The 16467-nt window shown below is 52.2% G+C and overlaps 4 protein-coding genes across 4 annotated transcripts; all 4 read right to left on the bottom strand.

Annotated features, from left to right (window-relative positions):
- Positions 1 to 4044: 4044 nt before the first annotated feature.
- Positions 4045 to 5306, bottom strand: MIND_01410600 (uncharacterized protein; the record flags this gene model as incomplete). The annotated part of the gene is made up of 2 exons (XM_037370502.1): positions 4045 to 4511; positions 4556 to 5306. The coding sequence occupies 2 exons, from the start codon at positions 5304 to 5306 to the stop codon at positions 4045 to 4047; spliced, it is 1218 nt and encodes a 405-aa protein (XP_037213094.1).
- A 228-nt stretch (positions 5307 to 5534) lies between these two features.
- MIND_01410500 (D-arabinono-1,4-lactone oxidase) lies at positions 5535 to 7755 on the bottom strand (the record flags this gene model as incomplete). The annotated part of the gene is made up of 13 exons (XM_037370501.1): positions 7628 to 7755; positions 7547 to 7557; positions 7354 to 7496; positions 7287 to 7302; positions 7107 to 7239; positions 7014 to 7060; positions 6640 to 6965; positions 6507 to 6584; positions 6326 to 6458; positions 6042 to 6273; positions 5903 to 5993; positions 5674 to 5853; positions 5535 to 5624 (listed from the first exon to the last, which is right to left on the bottom strand). Exons 1-13 carry the CDS (start codon positions 7717 to 7719, stop codon positions 5535 to 5537), a joined length of 1572 nt encoding a protein of 523 aa, XP_037213093.1. The 5' UTR covers positions 7720 to 7755.
- A 512-nt stretch (positions 7756 to 8267) lies between these two features.
- MIND_01410400 (uncharacterized protein) lies at positions 8268 to 9791 on the bottom strand (the record flags this gene model as incomplete). Its single annotated transcript, XM_037370500.1, has 1 exon — positions 8268 to 9791. One exon carries the CDS (start codon positions 9789 to 9791, stop codon positions 8268 to 8270), a length of 1524 nt encoding a protein of 507 aa, XP_037213092.1.
- A 490-nt stretch (positions 9792 to 10281) lies between these two features.
- Positions 10282 to 11698, bottom strand: MIND_01410300 (uncharacterized protein; the record flags this gene model as incomplete). Its single annotated transcript, XM_037370499.1, has 8 exons — positions 10282 to 10430; positions 10480 to 10787; positions 10834 to 10932; positions 10986 to 11209; positions 11256 to 11327; positions 11372 to 11475; positions 11523 to 11608; positions 11661 to 11698. The coding sequence occupies 8 exons, from the start codon at positions 11696 to 11698 to the stop codon at positions 10282 to 10284; spliced, it is 1080 nt and encodes a 359-aa protein (XP_037213091.1).
- Positions 11699 to 16467: the final 4769 nt, after the last annotated feature.

The raw sequence follows: 16467 nt of genomic DNA, 5'->3' as shown, positions 1-16467 counted from the left end.
TATATTTTCAAGATGAAATACTCAACTATTTTATTTATTTTGTTGGTCACATGTCACACCGTGGCTGATCTGACAATTTTTTTATTATTAGTTACAGGCAAAAGGCTGCAGACAGGACCAACAAAATAGCTTGGATGGATGGCATCATTGCCATCACTGGCTGGAGTGGGCCTGCGGGGCCTGGAGCTCCATACAACAAATTTTTCATCAGTCACGCAGGCGCTGCACAGCTGATGAAAGGTTTAGTTTTGTCACGGATAAGACCCGGCCCGTCCGCTCCGGCGCTGGTGTCGGGCCATCGCGGGCCCGTAGCACGCAGCACGTGACGATGGGGAACATGCGCCCCAGTAGGAGGAACGCACACGTGGGAAGCACGTGACCGAGAACGACGCGTCGAGCCGTCGCCAAGCCCAACTCGACACAAGGGGACTGGGGAGGAGTGCTAGGAGGTTAGGAGTAGCGCCTGGCCCGCAAGGGATGTACGATCGTCCCCTCTGCGGCCAGGAACGGGAGCGAGGAGGAGGAGGAGAGGCCAGGGTGTCCGATCACCCCTTTGCGGGCCCGCGTATATAAGGCGCGATAGTGTACCCTATACTCTATCACTTAGATCGTCTGAAGAACTACCTTACTCCGTGCGAGGAGACGATTATCGACTCATCGGGCCCGACACGACCCGATTCGAATCTTCGACCACCGACAGCGACAAGGGACCGAGTTCACGGGCCCTTTCGGTTTCAATCTACCCCGCCTGCCGTACTTGCGGGCCCGACTATTTGTCTGTTCTGTTCCGGGCGCGCGTTCTTAGGAGAGGTCCTTGCACGGCCCGACCCGCAGTCTGACAAGTTTGTCATTAATGTTAAAAGGTTCAGTTACTATCAATGACAAACTGATTGTTAGGCTAATATCGTCTATTCTCCGGGCTAACACCCATCTCTCGTGCTCCTCAGACCCTCTCGAAGTCGGATCCCCAATGCCCCGATACGGCCTGAGCCCGACGCTGACACTTCCCAGAATGCCTGCTTGTAAACAAGTAAAATACAGGTGTTTATAAACCCGTTCATAAACATCCCTATATGTATTATACACCAAGGCCTAAAAGGGTAGCAGCTTTGAAGGTGTGCCTGCTAGGTAGCTAAGTATTGAAAATATGGCAGAAAAGTGAGGAGTGATGAGAATAGTGGGACTGGGACTCTTCAAATGGGATTCAGTCCCACTTTGATCTGCCCAGTCCCATTTTGATGGTGTGAGTCCTACTTTCATGGTGCCAAGAATGCGTAGCCGAGCGCTAAACAAACAGTTAGAATAATATATCAACCAAAAAAAAAAATTAATGATGCTCCGCACAGCAGGCCTCTGTGGCGAGTGGCAGCCCGCGGCAGCGTGGGGTCCAGGGTGGAAAACCCCGGCCAGCGCTGCCACCCTATCAAACTTCAGCAGACAGAGCAAATAAACACATAAGGCACACCAGAAAGAACTTCCACGCTCCGCGCAGCGGGCCCCGCAGCAAGCGGATGCCCCCGGCAGGGTGGGTCCAGGGCGACACCCTGGTCGGGGTCCAGGGTGGAAGACCCCGGCCGGCGCCGCAACCCAGTTGATGTGACATGCGTCAATCCATCAAAGGGGGGTGATGTGTCATAATGAGTCCCACTCCGGGACTTCGGGAATGGGACTGGGATGGAGGAAAGTGGGACTCGAGTTCTATTGTACCAGTCCCACTTCCATTACTCTTGTATATACTCCTGCAGATACTAAAAATTACAGTAGTCATACTATTTCATGTTTGGGTGATTTACATAATACAACAATCTCCACTCTACCACTGCATACCTGTATACTCAGATAATAATAGTTTGATATCATCATACTTAAGTCTTCCATGTTTGGCAATGTCTGATGGTAAGCATATTACGTAGTCTGAAATTTCATTGAAATCGCAGTATGCATATATATTCCCCCCCCAAAAAATATAGATTTGTTCAAGAATAGTTCATTAGGTGTCAATAATATCATTTGTGAGAGAACCATCAACCTGTCCATAGATAAGAAACTCAGGTAGGGATGAGTTTATTTAGTTGATTTTTCTTTCTATTAACAATTGGGGCTCAGACACTGAAGCTTTATATATGTATATTGTGATTTTTGATTTTGGGTCAATATAAGGGCAACCCCAAAGGCCTGAGATCAAGGTCCTAGCAGGGGAGGATCCAAAAAGAAGAAACTCTAAGGGTCTGCCTGCTAGGTAGCTGACTATATACTGCTTGTCTGTGGCTGCTGCTGTTAGGCACAGAAGGCTTGGGCAGCATCGCAGGCCAGGTCCCAGGGCGACGCAGGGTTGGACTGGAATCAGAATCAGAATCAGACCAGAATTGGAATCGTCTCCGGCCGGGAGGCCAAAAAGGAGGATTCCCCTGACATTCAACTTGAATAGATAGATAAGCAGGGGAAGGCGGGATCATTGTGCTCCCCGCCACCAACAACCTTACAATGTTCTCTGGGGCAATTAGATCATGTACCTGCATGACTCGCCAAGCGACGAGAGGTGAGTACTGGCTTTAGTATTACTCAGAATACATTTGGTTCCACATAGATAAGCAGGGGGGTTCTCTAATTCTTGATACTACTTTGACAATCACTAGGCATACATCACAGCATGTTTGCTATGGTATACCATGAACAATCAGTCATAGAAATAAACATTAGATCCAATATCTAGATCAGTCATAAGAAATATGTAAGGACAACCCCAGAGGCCTGAGATCAAGGTCCTAACAGGGGAGTATCCAAAGAGAAGAAACTCTAAGGGTCTGCCTGCTAGGGTGCCAACTATATACTGGTCATCTGTAACTGCCGACGTAGAGTGTGGAAGGCCTAAGCGGTGTTACAGGCTCTGTCCCAAGGTGATCGTTGAGAGGGTCTTGACGGATCGGTGATTGTGCAGGTGAAGGAGGCTGTGGACAATGGTTGGGATGGGTCGGAGCGTCTGAGGGGGCACTAGTCGGATGTGCCTCAGATGCACTCAGAAGGTCCAAAGGAAGCTGAAGCAGGGATTCCCCTGACAGTTAGAAAGTCTTTTTCCAACCCTCTGGGGACCCCCCTCCCCCTCCTGCCAGATAAGGCAATATGTTCCCATGATTCGCGTCATGTGACCGCTAATGTAATCAAAAGTGGTGCAAAAAATTCAACATTTGTAAAACTTTTAAAATTATACCCAGAGCCTTCAAACACCATGCTAGACCATATTAGGTTTTTAGTAAATAGTCTTTGTCACAACATGATCACACCTTGTCACACAATGATCACACCTTGGATTTACAAGCTCATGGGCCTACATATTAAGTGATCTATGGATCTGGGGGCTAAGAACTACAGAAATTGGACTATTTAGACAGTGTTTTTAGTGTCCCCATCCCCATATGAGGCTTAAATCTTTTATCAGAAAAAGTCCTTTTTACCCTCCTACTATGTGCCTGGGCCCTGATAAGGATCTTGAACCCCCCTTGCAAATAGACTCAAATAAACATCATATGTGGAGCAGTTGATGCGTGCTCATGCTGGGGTCCAACCTAGGCAAGTTCTTGGCATGTTCTTAGGTCTTTGTCATAAAGGGAAAAATCAAGTTAGAATCAAGAATATATCTCGCACATGACTTCTAGTCACATGCCCTTTTGGCGAGTAATATTTACATAGTTCACAGATAAGTCTATTTGAGCTGCTTGCTGGCCTACCCCTTTACAAGCAGTAATTTGCACATTTTCTGACGTCTTCAGTAGCATGAACTTCCAAGTAAGGAGATCATACAAATTCAGATTTTTGTATATGATGTCATGCCAACAATGCCATTCAAAATAAGTAAAATAGTCTAGTACTGTATTATTTAAATTCCAAGTTGAATAGAGCGGACATGCATTACTGAACTCATTTTCATCATTGATCAAATTACCATAAGTAATAAAAAAATTAATCCTTCAGTCATGTTAGGTATTTGTGTTGTGTGTAACATGTCCTCTCAATTTATAGTTGGAATCTATAGACTTTTGCATTTGGTCAGAAGTCATGGTATGGATTTGAAGACACAATCAGCAGCTTATCTGGACCAAAATTCCTCGTCAAATGTGGAAGCTGGAAACCATTGAAAGCTTTTCCCACTCCTCTGCAAAACTCCCTCCAAATATCTTCTTGATCCTCCACAGTCAACACCACTGACAGTGGAATATCCTTGATCTGCCTCACAGAGGCAGAAAGGTGGAAATGCATCATCAAACTAGCCCAGTCTCGGTGGTGAACGGACGTTGGCGAGAATATTGGCAGCTGGCGCAGCGAGGGACGGAAGTAGTCCGGATTTCCGACGACGAAATTGAAGATGACGGTGAGCGTGTCCAGTGTTTCCGGTAGCGCATGAAGCGTCTCTGCGAGGCCAAGCGGAAGGTAATCGGCGTCGGTTGACAGATCTGTGTAGAGAACAAGCACCCGCAGGCAGGGCAGGGGTGGGAGCACCAGTGGCTTCCGCCGGACTAGGGAAAGTTAGTGTGGACCACCTTTGATAGGATGATCGTACTGCTGCTCGTGAGCTCGAGCTCTACGAGGCTGTGTGCAACACTTGTGATAACGGCGTTGTGCTGTACGTCCACCAAAAGGCCTACCACGCCCACGCGAAGCTCAGTCACATTAGCTAATTTTGCTGCGTGGGACGAGGACCACAGACGGGGACTATCCTGCAAGTCCCCGTCCAAGATAAGGCGCCGCAGGTGGACCATAGACCCGATGGGCACCTGTGGTATCTGCCTTGGCGCCTCGCCGTCAAGGCCTTTATAGACACACCAGATCAGTGCAAGCTCCTGGATGTTGCTTCCCGCCAGGACCCGAAACAGCTCGCGGGCAGGAAGTCCAAAGATATTCACCAGATGCAGCACCTGAAGCGTCGGCATCTGGATGAATCGAGCCACCACGTCCCAGCGCGGGTCGGAATTCGTCCCCTCCATGATAATCCGGCGGGGCTGGCTGTGCTGCAGGAGGGCCTCCAGGACGGGCCCGATATCCGGCTCGTCCAAAGAGTCCTTCAGAAATCGCAAGGTGAGAGAGGAGACCCCGGAAAGAAGATGCTGAGACGTAGGGAAGTCGGCAACGGTGGACCAGCTCTCTGGCGGCGGGCGGCGCAGCGTCAAGTGGCTGAAAAGCTTGCGTTGCGAGACGGCACCGAGCCTGCGATTGACAAGAGACAGTGACTTCAACGGCAGAGTTCTCTCGGCGAAGTGGTCGACTATAACGAGGAGCAGCTCGACTGGCAACGAGGTTAGAAAATCGCTCATGAGGGAAAGAACGAAGTGCTGTCCACGTTTACCGTGACTGACGTGTGAGAAAAATTCTCCGGGTTTCTCCCGCAAACTAATAAACTCACTCGCACAGCTTACTGAACGCTAGTGAACATGGTGGTACCGATTACTATTTTGTTTTTAGGCCTAGCAAACCAACAACAGCAAGAAAAAAAACGAGAGTACTAATCATTGTTTGCTTCACAGTCCCTTTAGCCAATGCAACTACACAACACCGATGATCTCTCCAACAACGCTCTTGAACGTCTTTTTCGGGTCGAACTTGGCCCGCACGGCCGCAAAGCGCTTAAGACTCTGCAGAAAGATGATCAGCCCCTTGAAAATGAAGGCAACAAATACGCACGTCGGGGGAGAGGTTCTTGACCGAGTTCTGGAAGATCGCACGCGTGTTCTTCGTCCAGTGGGGGCGGACGGGGAACTCGTCGACGAGGATCTTGGCGAGGTCAAGATACCACTGTTCGTTGAAGCGGTGGCGGTCGCCAGTGGTGGGTACGAATGAGGGGAAGTCAAACATCATGGCGCCCTATCACCAATGTTAGGCTGCAGCTATTGGGAGTAGACGAATAGCCTACCTTGGACCAATCAGCGGTGCGGTTCCCGATGCGCTCAGTTGTCTGGCCGAGGAAGCTGTCGAAGGGGCGGCCAAACTTGATGTTGATGCCGCTAAAGCACATAAGTTAAGCAAAAGAGAACCGGAATTATCACACCCACCTGCGGTAAGTCGAGGTAACGGCCTTGCCGTCGGCGGCACTCTGGTCGAGGAGTTGGCGAACGCGGCGAAGGAGAGCAGGGCCCTGGTCGACGGGGACAGCAAGCTCAAGGGTCTTTCCGTGCAGGTCGTACTCCCACTCGGGGCGTTGATTGGGGTAAAGTCCACCGATGAGCACATCGTATGCACGACCGATGACGGGCCAGATAAGGAGAGGCAAGTCCAAAACAGTTTCTAGACGCGACGAAAATGAGATAATATGCAAAGACTAGCGTCGCATCCATACCATGGAAATTGGGCAATGACCAAAGTCCGTAGAAGATGCCAGCGGAGAAGAAGTTGGCACTGCTGGAGTTCTGTCCGCCGTTGAGGAGGGAAAGAGCGAGATCGCCTTCGAGGGAAGTGACAGAGAATGTCGACTGTAAGCAGCTTCAGTACACGCAAAGGAGTAAAAAGTTAAAACATACTTGGAAAGCATTTCCAAAAGTCGAGACGGGGACAACACCGTACGTGCGCAAATGGAACTTCTTGACGCTGGGCCACCACTGGGAATACCACCAAGGTCAACATATTATACGAACTTGAGAGACAAATACGCACCCAGAGGTTGGCAGTGACATAGGGCGACACCAGCTTGTGAAGATCGCCGTTCAAGATCTGGTCTTCGTCGAAAGTGGTCTGGTTCGCCCAGACCTTGTAGTCGGCCAAAATGGAAATCTTGACGCGAGCAATGATGCCGAGTAGACCGAGCGAGGTCGTAGCCGCGAGCCAGTCGTCCGAGTTGGACTTTTCGACGTGGACAATGTCACCGTTGCCGTTGATGATGTCCATCGAGAGAGCAGCAGCGGAGACTTGTGACTCTTCACGCAGGGAGGAGCGATGGGCGCCCATGGCGATGGCACCGCCGAGGGTGATGTTCCAGTTGACTGGTCAAAATAAGTAAGCATGTCGGGGAAAGAAAACAGTAAACACACCAAGGGTATAACCAAGCGCAGCCTTGCGGTCTTGCAACCATTGGGCGCTGCTATGCGTAAGCAAGATGAACGGTAAGGGGATGCGCGACGCACACTTGGGGGAAAGTGGTACCGGCCTCAACGACAACCGAGCCAGTTGCACCGTTGAGCTGGAGGTCGGAGATGCGGTTGACGTATTCCGTCCTCACAATGATAGTCTTCGGGTCATCAGAGCACATGGTGTCGTCTACAACATGGTCAGTGACGAGCTCGTAGTCAAGGAAAGGGCCATACACCACATGTGTCCGTTCTACATTCATTAGCATGAGCAGAGTCAGAGAGGGTCAGACGGTGAACGCACCCCGCTAGCCCGAACGGGGATTCCGTTTGCACTCGCGTTTTTGACGATGGCGGCCATCTCGTCGACGGTGGTGGGGTAGTAAATCTTCGCGACATTGTTGCAGGCTGGGAAGCCGGGACCGTCAAAAGTATTATAGACCTCGCCTGTGGCGAGCTCAGTTAGCCTGCGCGCGCCAGAGTACCAGAGACCAAACCCTGGACGAGGCTGGCGACGCCGAGAATGACCGCGAGAGAGTGAACGGACAGCATAGCGAGCGACACCAAACGGGGCTCACCGCTGGGAGGAGGGGGATGAAGGCCCGACGGGGAGTTGCCAGGAGGTATATAACCAGTCTGACGCGAAGAGTGAGAATGCCGGGAGACGCATGTGCCAGGGCGAGCAGATGACGACGACGCCAAGAAAGAGACGCGAGTGATGCGAGATGCCAGTGTCACGCTTACGGGAACACCAACGGTCAACGGACACTACCAAATTCTGTGAGGGCCGTCTTGGGCCCGCCAGCCAGCCAATAGCAGCTAGAACCTAAGCTGGATATGGTCGACATTGCAGCAGCATATAGCTCGTCCCAGCTCCATTATTTTTGCCTTCGCAGATCCAGACGAAGCGAAACGCTCATCTTGTGCTGATCCCCCATGATTTTCACGCACCTGACGAGGCCACGCGCATTTCCCCACATTGAGAAGGGACTGATGCTGGCTCGGAGCCATGTGCACCGTTCCGCTCAATTGTGATGCGTGTCGTCGGCGTCCGCTGGATATTTTTTACTTGTCGCCTACTAGTACTAGTAGTACTTAGTCATGATCACTCAATTGCAAGTTCAATGGACTCTGACTCGCGGCCTTCGAGTTAACTGGTTTAACATGCCACAAGTACTAGTATTAAATTTCAGTTCCCACAATACTGGTATTCCACAATCAATCCCTAGCATAGCTGGGAAAGTCCCGACTCTCCCAGCACAGAAGTCCGGCCTCCACCCAGCGTTCAATAGCATAGTCCAGCTCCGCCTCAAACATCGACGCAAAGCTCGGGACCCACAGGAGCGTAAATGTGAACACTTGCCCAGGGCGCAGCCTTTGCATAATAAATCTGGACAACACCGGCTCGGCAAATGCCGCTTTGGAGGTGACCATCAGGCGGGCAAGACGCGGGACGAGCTGGCCCTGAGGCTGGGAGAGCGCGTGAAGGAGCTCGTCCGTGAAGAGGGCCGGAATATCGTCTCCGTCGTCCGGATCGTCACCCACGAAATCCGCGAAGGAAAGATCTTGCAGGATGGGGAGGCAGTGGAGGACAGCCAAAAGCTGCTGGGGAGACAAGCGGACATCTTGCAGCATTAAAGTGGTCAAGTTCTTTCCCGAGGAGCTCCCGAAAAACCCCAGGGCCGCGTCCTGCGGCCAAACAAGAGGAACAGGGGTTTGCGGTGCCGCAATCAGCTCAAATGAATCGAGATTGGGGAGGCGGAGGGATTGCAGGAGGAAGCCAACAGCGCTTCCGTCGGAGCACGCGATATAGTCCGGTGATTGATCATGAACGGCAGTGATTCGCAAGTTTTGCAAAGCACTGTCGACACGTTGCTGGAAATGCTGGCCTTCGAGATGGACTGCATTGCTTATATCATCTTCAAACCAGTCGACATGCAGCTCGACGTTGAGCTGGGAGCCTGGCCCCATTCGGGTGGCAATTTGCAGGAAGGCGGGGATATCGGCATACTGGGGACTGCATTGAAGATGCTCGAGTTGCTCGACGGGAATGTGGAGCAGTCCAACGCGGAGCGGGCCAGGAAAATTGACTTGAGTGAGACGAGGGGCAACCGAGAACCATGAAAGAGGTCTCTCGAGCGAAGATGCGAGGTCCTCTACATCGCCAAGGCATCGCACAATTGTGAGGTTTTCGAGGCGATGGAGATTTCCGTGAACAGCAAAGAGACCGTGGAGCATGACTGGGTGGATATAGAAGGTGGCATCGCGCCAACGGCCAGCGGATTGGGCGACTAGCTCGAGGAGCTGGATGGGATACAGATCGCGGGCCTGCACGAAGTTGATGGTGATTGGTGTGTCCTTCCCCAGTTCCAATACGCGCCTGACCAGGTTGATAATGACATTATAATCCGCCCTATACGCTTGATTCTTGTTTCCGTGGTATGGGTCGTCCGCCGAGATGTGTGTAAAACATCGCAAGTCGATGGTAATCGTCGACCACAAGCTTGGAGTGTCGCGAATGACGGTGGCGAATCCGCGACATACTTGCGAGAGAGTGGACAGGTCAGCACCTGCGATGGTGCGACAAGTCTCCGCAAAGGTCGGCGGAGTGGGGAGCATGACGGGTGAGCATTCTGCAGAACAGAACCGTAGAATGTCGACGATGGTCTCAACAGGAAGAGTGGCAAAAGGAGTAGACATGGCAGTGGGCTTTGGAGAAGTTGAAGGGGAAGCCGCCTTCATATACCGTGGCGGCGGGACCTTCGCCAATCCAAGTCCTTGTCTTCAAAGCACAACACCCACAGCGCTTTGTGGGCGTGCGCATTACGAGAAGCTTTGTCCACAAGGGCAGTCGAGTACCAGCACCGCAAGATCTAGAAGCACGGGGGTCTTTTGGGTTCTCCATTATAGGCGACGAATAACAGCCAGTGGCCCAGTGCGCAATAAGGTACGATAAGTAAAGTTAAGCAAGATGACGGTGTAGAGTGGCGCACCAGCGTCCTTCAAGCTGCACCCGAATCTAAGATGTATTGCCACTTCAAGTCGCAAGCCGATTTCTAAGAGTGGTCAACGAAGGAGAAGAGTAAGCGGGTCACGATAAGGTTACGTCACCGCCTACGGCTATAGCGCTCGCTGCCACAGGACATCAAAAATTCGAAGTGTATTGTACTTTACCATTCCATTTAGTACTACATCTGTATCATATGTGTTTCCTTCAGGCCAACAACACTCTCTAAATGACCTCAGGGATGCGCGCCTTGCGGTCCGAATCCCCGACGCTCACGTCATCCCGGTCGCCGATATGGACCGTAACGTCCTTCGCGTCTGTACCGGCGCTGCGGATCTCGCCGTCCTTGTCGACCTGCACGATGCGATGCACGTCTGCTGTCGCGTCAGCCACATGAAACAAAAATGATACCGCAACACCCACGGATGCCGCTGCCGAGCGTGTCCAGCCTTGTTCCGCGTTCGCGGTCACGCGCCCCGGAGGTGGCCATGCGTGAGCCGGAGAAGCTGAGGTGGTCATCGGAGCGCTCAGTAGAGTCCCCTGCGTCGCCCATGCGGCGGGTGAGCAGGTTGAAAAGCAGTGTGCAGCCGTAGAGGCGGCCCAGGAAGAAGCCTGACGCAAACGAAATAGTGGTGTTGGGCCAGACGAGGAACGTAAGCAGCACCACCGTTGCCACTAAGGATGTGGCGGTGCCTGTTTGGATCGCGCCGACGATGAGTCGGTGGATGACACTACACACAAGTCAGATATGGGAAAAAAGCAAAACGGGACACGCACGAGCGGGTGCGCTTGAACGAGCTCTTGAAGGAACGGAGTTGAACCACCAGCGCTACGGCGATGCCTATGTCGGTCACGACAGACGAAATGATCCACACCCTGGGTTACCGTCAGCCGCCGAAAGGTATAGGAATAAAAGGGACTCTACGTACATGGACAAGGGCCTGATAGTCCTCCGCATACTGTGCGTGGGGCTGCCATAAGCAATGGCAATTACTCCCGCAGCAAGCGCGCCGCCGAGCCCCACCAGCGCTGTAAACACCAGGGCGCTGCACACAAGATAGCCGTTCGACCGGCCCGAGTTTGCGGACAGAATTCCGTAGCGCCAGATTAGGTACAGCTGGACAGTGAACCCGCTGAGCCCCGAGGTGATGCACTGCAAGGGTCAGCCGCAGGGAAAATGAAGGCGGCCAGGAACATACATAGATACCACTGGGCCACGGATTCGTCGTGTTGAGCAAGAAGCCCAGGTCACCCCAGTGCGTGACGAGAAACTGCGGACCGGTCAGGGTGCAAAAGACAGGCTGTTGAAACGCACGATATAAGCATATGCCGAGGCGCCCATTGTCCCCACAGTGTCAATAAACAGCTGAAAGATGACCACCCAGCGCACGAGGGTGGTGTTTGCGCCAGGGGAGCGCACTGCCAAGGTATCAGCACGGACACTAGAGGAAAAACGACGGGCGCACGTTGTTTATTCGAAAAGAACCGGTAGGCGAGGACCAGCTCGAGCATGTAAACCATCGCGTTGAACCACGTGCCGAGCAGCACCGGCCTGCGCGTTGTTCAGCCATGAGCGCGGAGAGGGAGACTGGCCGCATACGCACGCGAAGATGTTCTCCAGGGAGGCAGCGACACTCGCCATGACACCAGCAACGCGATCCCACCCTCATGTCCAGTATATAAGGCCTCCCTTTCACAAGTCAGGGATCGTGACGCTCACGACATGCAGAACTTCTGCTGGAATGTATCCCCTGAGTGAAGCGCCAGGCGCCTGCCTGCCAATGCCTGGTCTGGGAGCGAGGGCCTAACGCAGTGGCTGCGCCTACCAGTGCTCAAAGGCGGCAAAACGGCCGAGCCCGTCGACGAGGCCGCCGTCTTGTCGCGCAGTAGCAGTTTTTGCGCAGGTGGACGAAAGGAGCAAGGGCCTCGCCCGGAGATCGACGGTGGCGGCGGCACTTCGCTGTCAGCGCCAGGCCGATCGATGATAGAGTGGCTTCGCGCCCACGTGAAAAGTGGAGAACAGCGCTGACAGGGTGAATATTAATTTTTCTTCGCAACTTGAAGCAGACTTCAGGGCTTAGGAGCACCATGTCAGTGAAAAAGAGAAGAGAAGGCCACGGATGTGAGACACATGCACAAAGTACGCGAACAGGTTTTTTCTTTCCGTTTTTTTTGCTCCTCCCGTTCAGATAGATGTCAATGACAGTTCGGCGTTGAGGTGCTCAGACTGGCATGCGAACCGGCTCCGAATGGAACGGACGTCCATGGACAGCTAGCGTCGTCAACAACAGGGGCACCTGCTGCATTCCGAAATACAAAACAGTGTCGATCACATAGGTTGAGGAAATGTTACTAGTCAATGGTCAAAGAAACTAACTAATTATGTTATCTACTTAATTTATGCAATTGATTTCAAGAATGCTGGAGCAAGTATTGTATATCACACCAGTGTTTCGGGCAAAAAAGAGGACTTTTGTGGGGCAGATACTGTAGCATTTTAATCAATTCAGTGCCCGAAATGCGTGTGACATTGGCGCCGAATTGAAATTTTCGGTGTCCAAGGCCTCCAAGTGTAACCGCCAAAAATGGTCCATTTACCAGGTGAAATCATGATCAGCGTTTGTCGCTGTTGCGTGTGGCCGCTGAAAAAATTTCGGCGTTTTAAGGGCGGTGTGATGTGTAACCGCCAAATTGATTAAAATGCTACAGTACAGGCTGAGGCTGATCTTTACATATATCCAAGGGTACGACGCAAAAAAATCCTAGACATCGGGTTGAAAAAAGTGAATTAAGCACCAGCCAGCCCTACCCTATTGACGTAAGCATGACTAAGCCATGTGACTTCCCAAAAAGGAAATTGTTTGTCATCAGTGTCTGTACAGGACACAGGACTGGGCTCATTGGATTCTATGCCAGGGCCATTTAAGATATACCATATGGGAAGAAAAGAAGAAGATGTAAATGACATGCTTATATGTCATTGTTTAGCACTGTACTTATCATCAAACTCTCCCAATTGGGATATAGGCCCTGAAACATTCCATGTTGTTTGGCAACAAGTCCTAAAAACATATAACTGTGCATTTCTGGCCCTCCTGGATGTCCATGAACCTTCCCCAGACACAAGTCCAAAAAGTGAAATTTCACCCCAGTGACCTACCCTACCCTATATGACATGTGTGATGTCATGTCACCAGCTGATGATCTGCGGTACCCTTGCATGTATCATGGGTCCAGATTTCCATACAAATGATGCAGAAGTTACATACCTTATCTGGTAACAAGCTTAATCGTCCTTGCCTGTGGCATGGAACATACTGACCCATTGTGATCAATTCAGCGGACATATGACCCATGACCATTTGACTGAATTTCGCGTGTCCTCTTACCCGATTAGGAAATTTGGCACCCCACAGGCATGGAAAATTTGAAAGTCTTCCTGATTGGGACACTTTAGGACCAAATTTGGCTGTGACCTGTGACCTGCTGAAATATTTCAGCCAACAAATCCGATGTGACCATGACTGGCCTAATTGAATGAAATGGGTCAGTAATAGAAGATTGTTGCAGCACCCATAAAGCTGCTGACTGTAAGGGCAACCCCAGAGGCCTGAAATCAGGATCCTAGCAGGGGAGGATCCAAAGAGAAGTGTCAGGGGAACCCACCTTTCGGCCCCTCGGAGACGTGTCTGACTCCGGTCCGATTCCGGTTCTGACTCCGGTCCGGCCCTCCATCTCACCCGCACAATCACCGATCCATCAACGCCCTCCCGACGGTCGCCCTGGGACCTCGCCTGCAACCCCGCTCAAGCCTTCTGTGCCCGACAGCGGCAGCTACGGACAAGCAGTATATAGTCAGCTCCCTAGCAGGCGGACCCTTAGAGTTCTTCTCTTTAGATCCTCCCCTGCTAGGTCAGCTTCATTTGTATTTGCTTACCAATGTTCACACGCTTTGGATCCTCCCCTGACAGGACCTTGATCTCAGGCCTCCGGGGTTGCCCTTACAAGAAGAAACTCTAAGGGTCCGCCTGCTAGGTAGCTGAACTATATAGTGCACTCTTGATGCGCCAAGTGTGATTGTTGCTCAGAGCAGTATGCCTGTGCCATGTCGCAAGCCAGGTCCCAGGGGGATCTCCAGGGCAGGGCGGTGATGTGTCCAATGGAGGCGATGATGCGATCACTGGAGTCGGAATCGTACCGGAATCAGGGTTGGAATCAGTGGGCCAAAGGGAAGGTTCCCCTGACACTCACCTGCAGCTTGCAGCTGGCCAGTGGTATCTAAGGGTGGTCACATGAAATTAACAGGCATCCATATGACCAACTCATGACTTTCTGTATTTGGTGACATTACTGTTGCCTTAAAAGCGGTCCTTCAACCAAACCCCCCCCTATTTGCATTTAACGGAGATCGCAAACATGGCCATACCTTCCTATATGCAGTCAAGACTTACAGTTGCAGACAAACAAAGTTGACAACTTTAATTAACAAGTCGATACTGTAACAATTTATGGAATTCGGCGCCTGAAAGTCCAGTGACATTGGCACTGAAATTAAAATTTTGGCACTGCCTGATATTCTGTGTGTGTCAGACTTCGGGTCAGGCCGTGCAAGGACTCCTCCTAAGAACGCGCGCCCAGAACAGAACAGACAGATGGTCGGGCCCGCAAGTACGGCGGGCGGGGTAGATCGAAACCAAAAGGGCCCATGAACTCGGTCCCTTGTCGCTGTCGGTGGTCAAAGGTTCGAATCGGGTCGTGTCGGGCCCGATGAGTCGATAATGCCTCCTTGCACCGTTGCACGGAGTAAGGTAGTTCTTTAGACGATCTAAGCGATAGAGTACAGGGTACACTATCGCGTCTTATATACGCGGGCCCGCAATGGGGGTGATCGGACACCCTGGCCTCTCCTCCTCCTCCTAGCTCCCGTTCCTGGCCGCAGAGGGGACGATCTTACATCCCTTGTGGGCCAGGCGCTACTCCTAACCTCCTAGCACTCCTCTCCAGTCCCCTTGTGTCGAGTTGGGCTCGGCGACAGCTCGACACATCGTTCTCGGTCACGTGCTTCCCACGTGTGTGTTCCTCCTACTGGGGCGCATGTTCCCCGTCGTCACGTGCTGCGTGCTACGGGCCCGCAATGGCCCGACACCAGCGCCGGAGCAGACGGGCCAGGTCTTATCCATGACAGTGTGACGGCCAAAATATTTTGGCATGTCTGGGCTGCTAGAAAAATTTTGATAGTCTTCTGTTGCTTTGATATTCAGCATCTGGTTGTGAGCCTGTGACATGCCAAAAATATTTCGGCGCAGGAGGGCTGGTGTGACACGTGACTGCCGAATTGAATAAATTGCTACAGTATGGATATGGAAAGTTCTATCCGTTCGTACAGATACTAGTAAAATCCGTGTATCTGCACGGGTTGCACCGATCTGTGCCATTTTCTAATCGAAATGGATCATTATTGTCAAAGTGCTCTCAGTCTGCATGTTGCAAAAACTTCAAAAGATATGGATTCTGATTCACGGTGTTTGTCAGGGGAACCTCCCTTTCGGCCCCTCGGAGACGATTCCGATTCCGGTCCGACTCCGGTTCCGACTCCGGCGATCGCATCACCGCCTCCGTCAGGCGCATCGCCGCCCCCGCCTGGCGATCCCCCTGGGACCTGGCCTGCGACATGGCGCAGGCATACTGCACGGAGCAACGATCAACCTTGGCGCGTCAAGAGCGCAGTATATAGTTCCGCTACCTAGCAGGCGGACCCTTAGAGTTTCTTCTCTTTGGATCCTCCCCTGCTAGGTCAGCCTCACTTGTATTTGCTTACTTCTATTCACTCTTTGGATCCTCCCCTGCTAGGACCTTGATCTCAGGCCTCCGGGGTTGCCCTTACAGCAGAAGAAACTCTCTACGGGATCAACCGGACAAGATTGCTAGGTTCGGCGCTGACTCAGGCTCGGAATACGAGTCCGTTCCGCCCTCGTCACCGCCCCTACCACTTGTCCCCTCCTCCTCTGTCACTCCTGTCGTCCCCGCACCTGTCATGCCTTCCGGAGCTACTCCTGACGCTGACACTCGGCTGGATGCACTCGAGGCGAAAATCGACCGCCTAACTGAGGCCCTTACTCTTCTCACCACCCAGGCTTCCGCTGCCGCTGCCGCCGCTAATACTGCTGGCGGACCCCAAACAACACCACCCCCGGAGACGTCGATTCCGACTCCGACTCCGGTTTAGGGCGATTTCGAGGCCCTCTTTGGCGACATCAACCTCGCCTCAAAATTGGTCTTACGACCAAACCCTCCGTTCACCTTCAACGGTGATCGGAAACGCGGCCGCGCGTTCCTCTATGCGGTCCGCACCTACGCCCGCCTTGCCCCTGAGGCCTTTGTGGTCAACGGAGAGGCGAGTGAGGAAAAGGC

The sequence above is a fragment of the Mycena indigotica genome (assembly GCF_014461135.1).
Source record: "Mycena indigotica strain 171206Taipei chromosome Unknown Mind.scaff0018, whole genome shotgun sequence".
In the NCBI taxonomy this organism is placed as follows: Eukaryota; Fungi; Basidiomycota; class Agaricomycetes; order Agaricales; family Mycenaceae; genus Mycena; species Mycena indigotica.
This window is presented reverse-complemented; position numbering and strand designations above follow the sequence as displayed.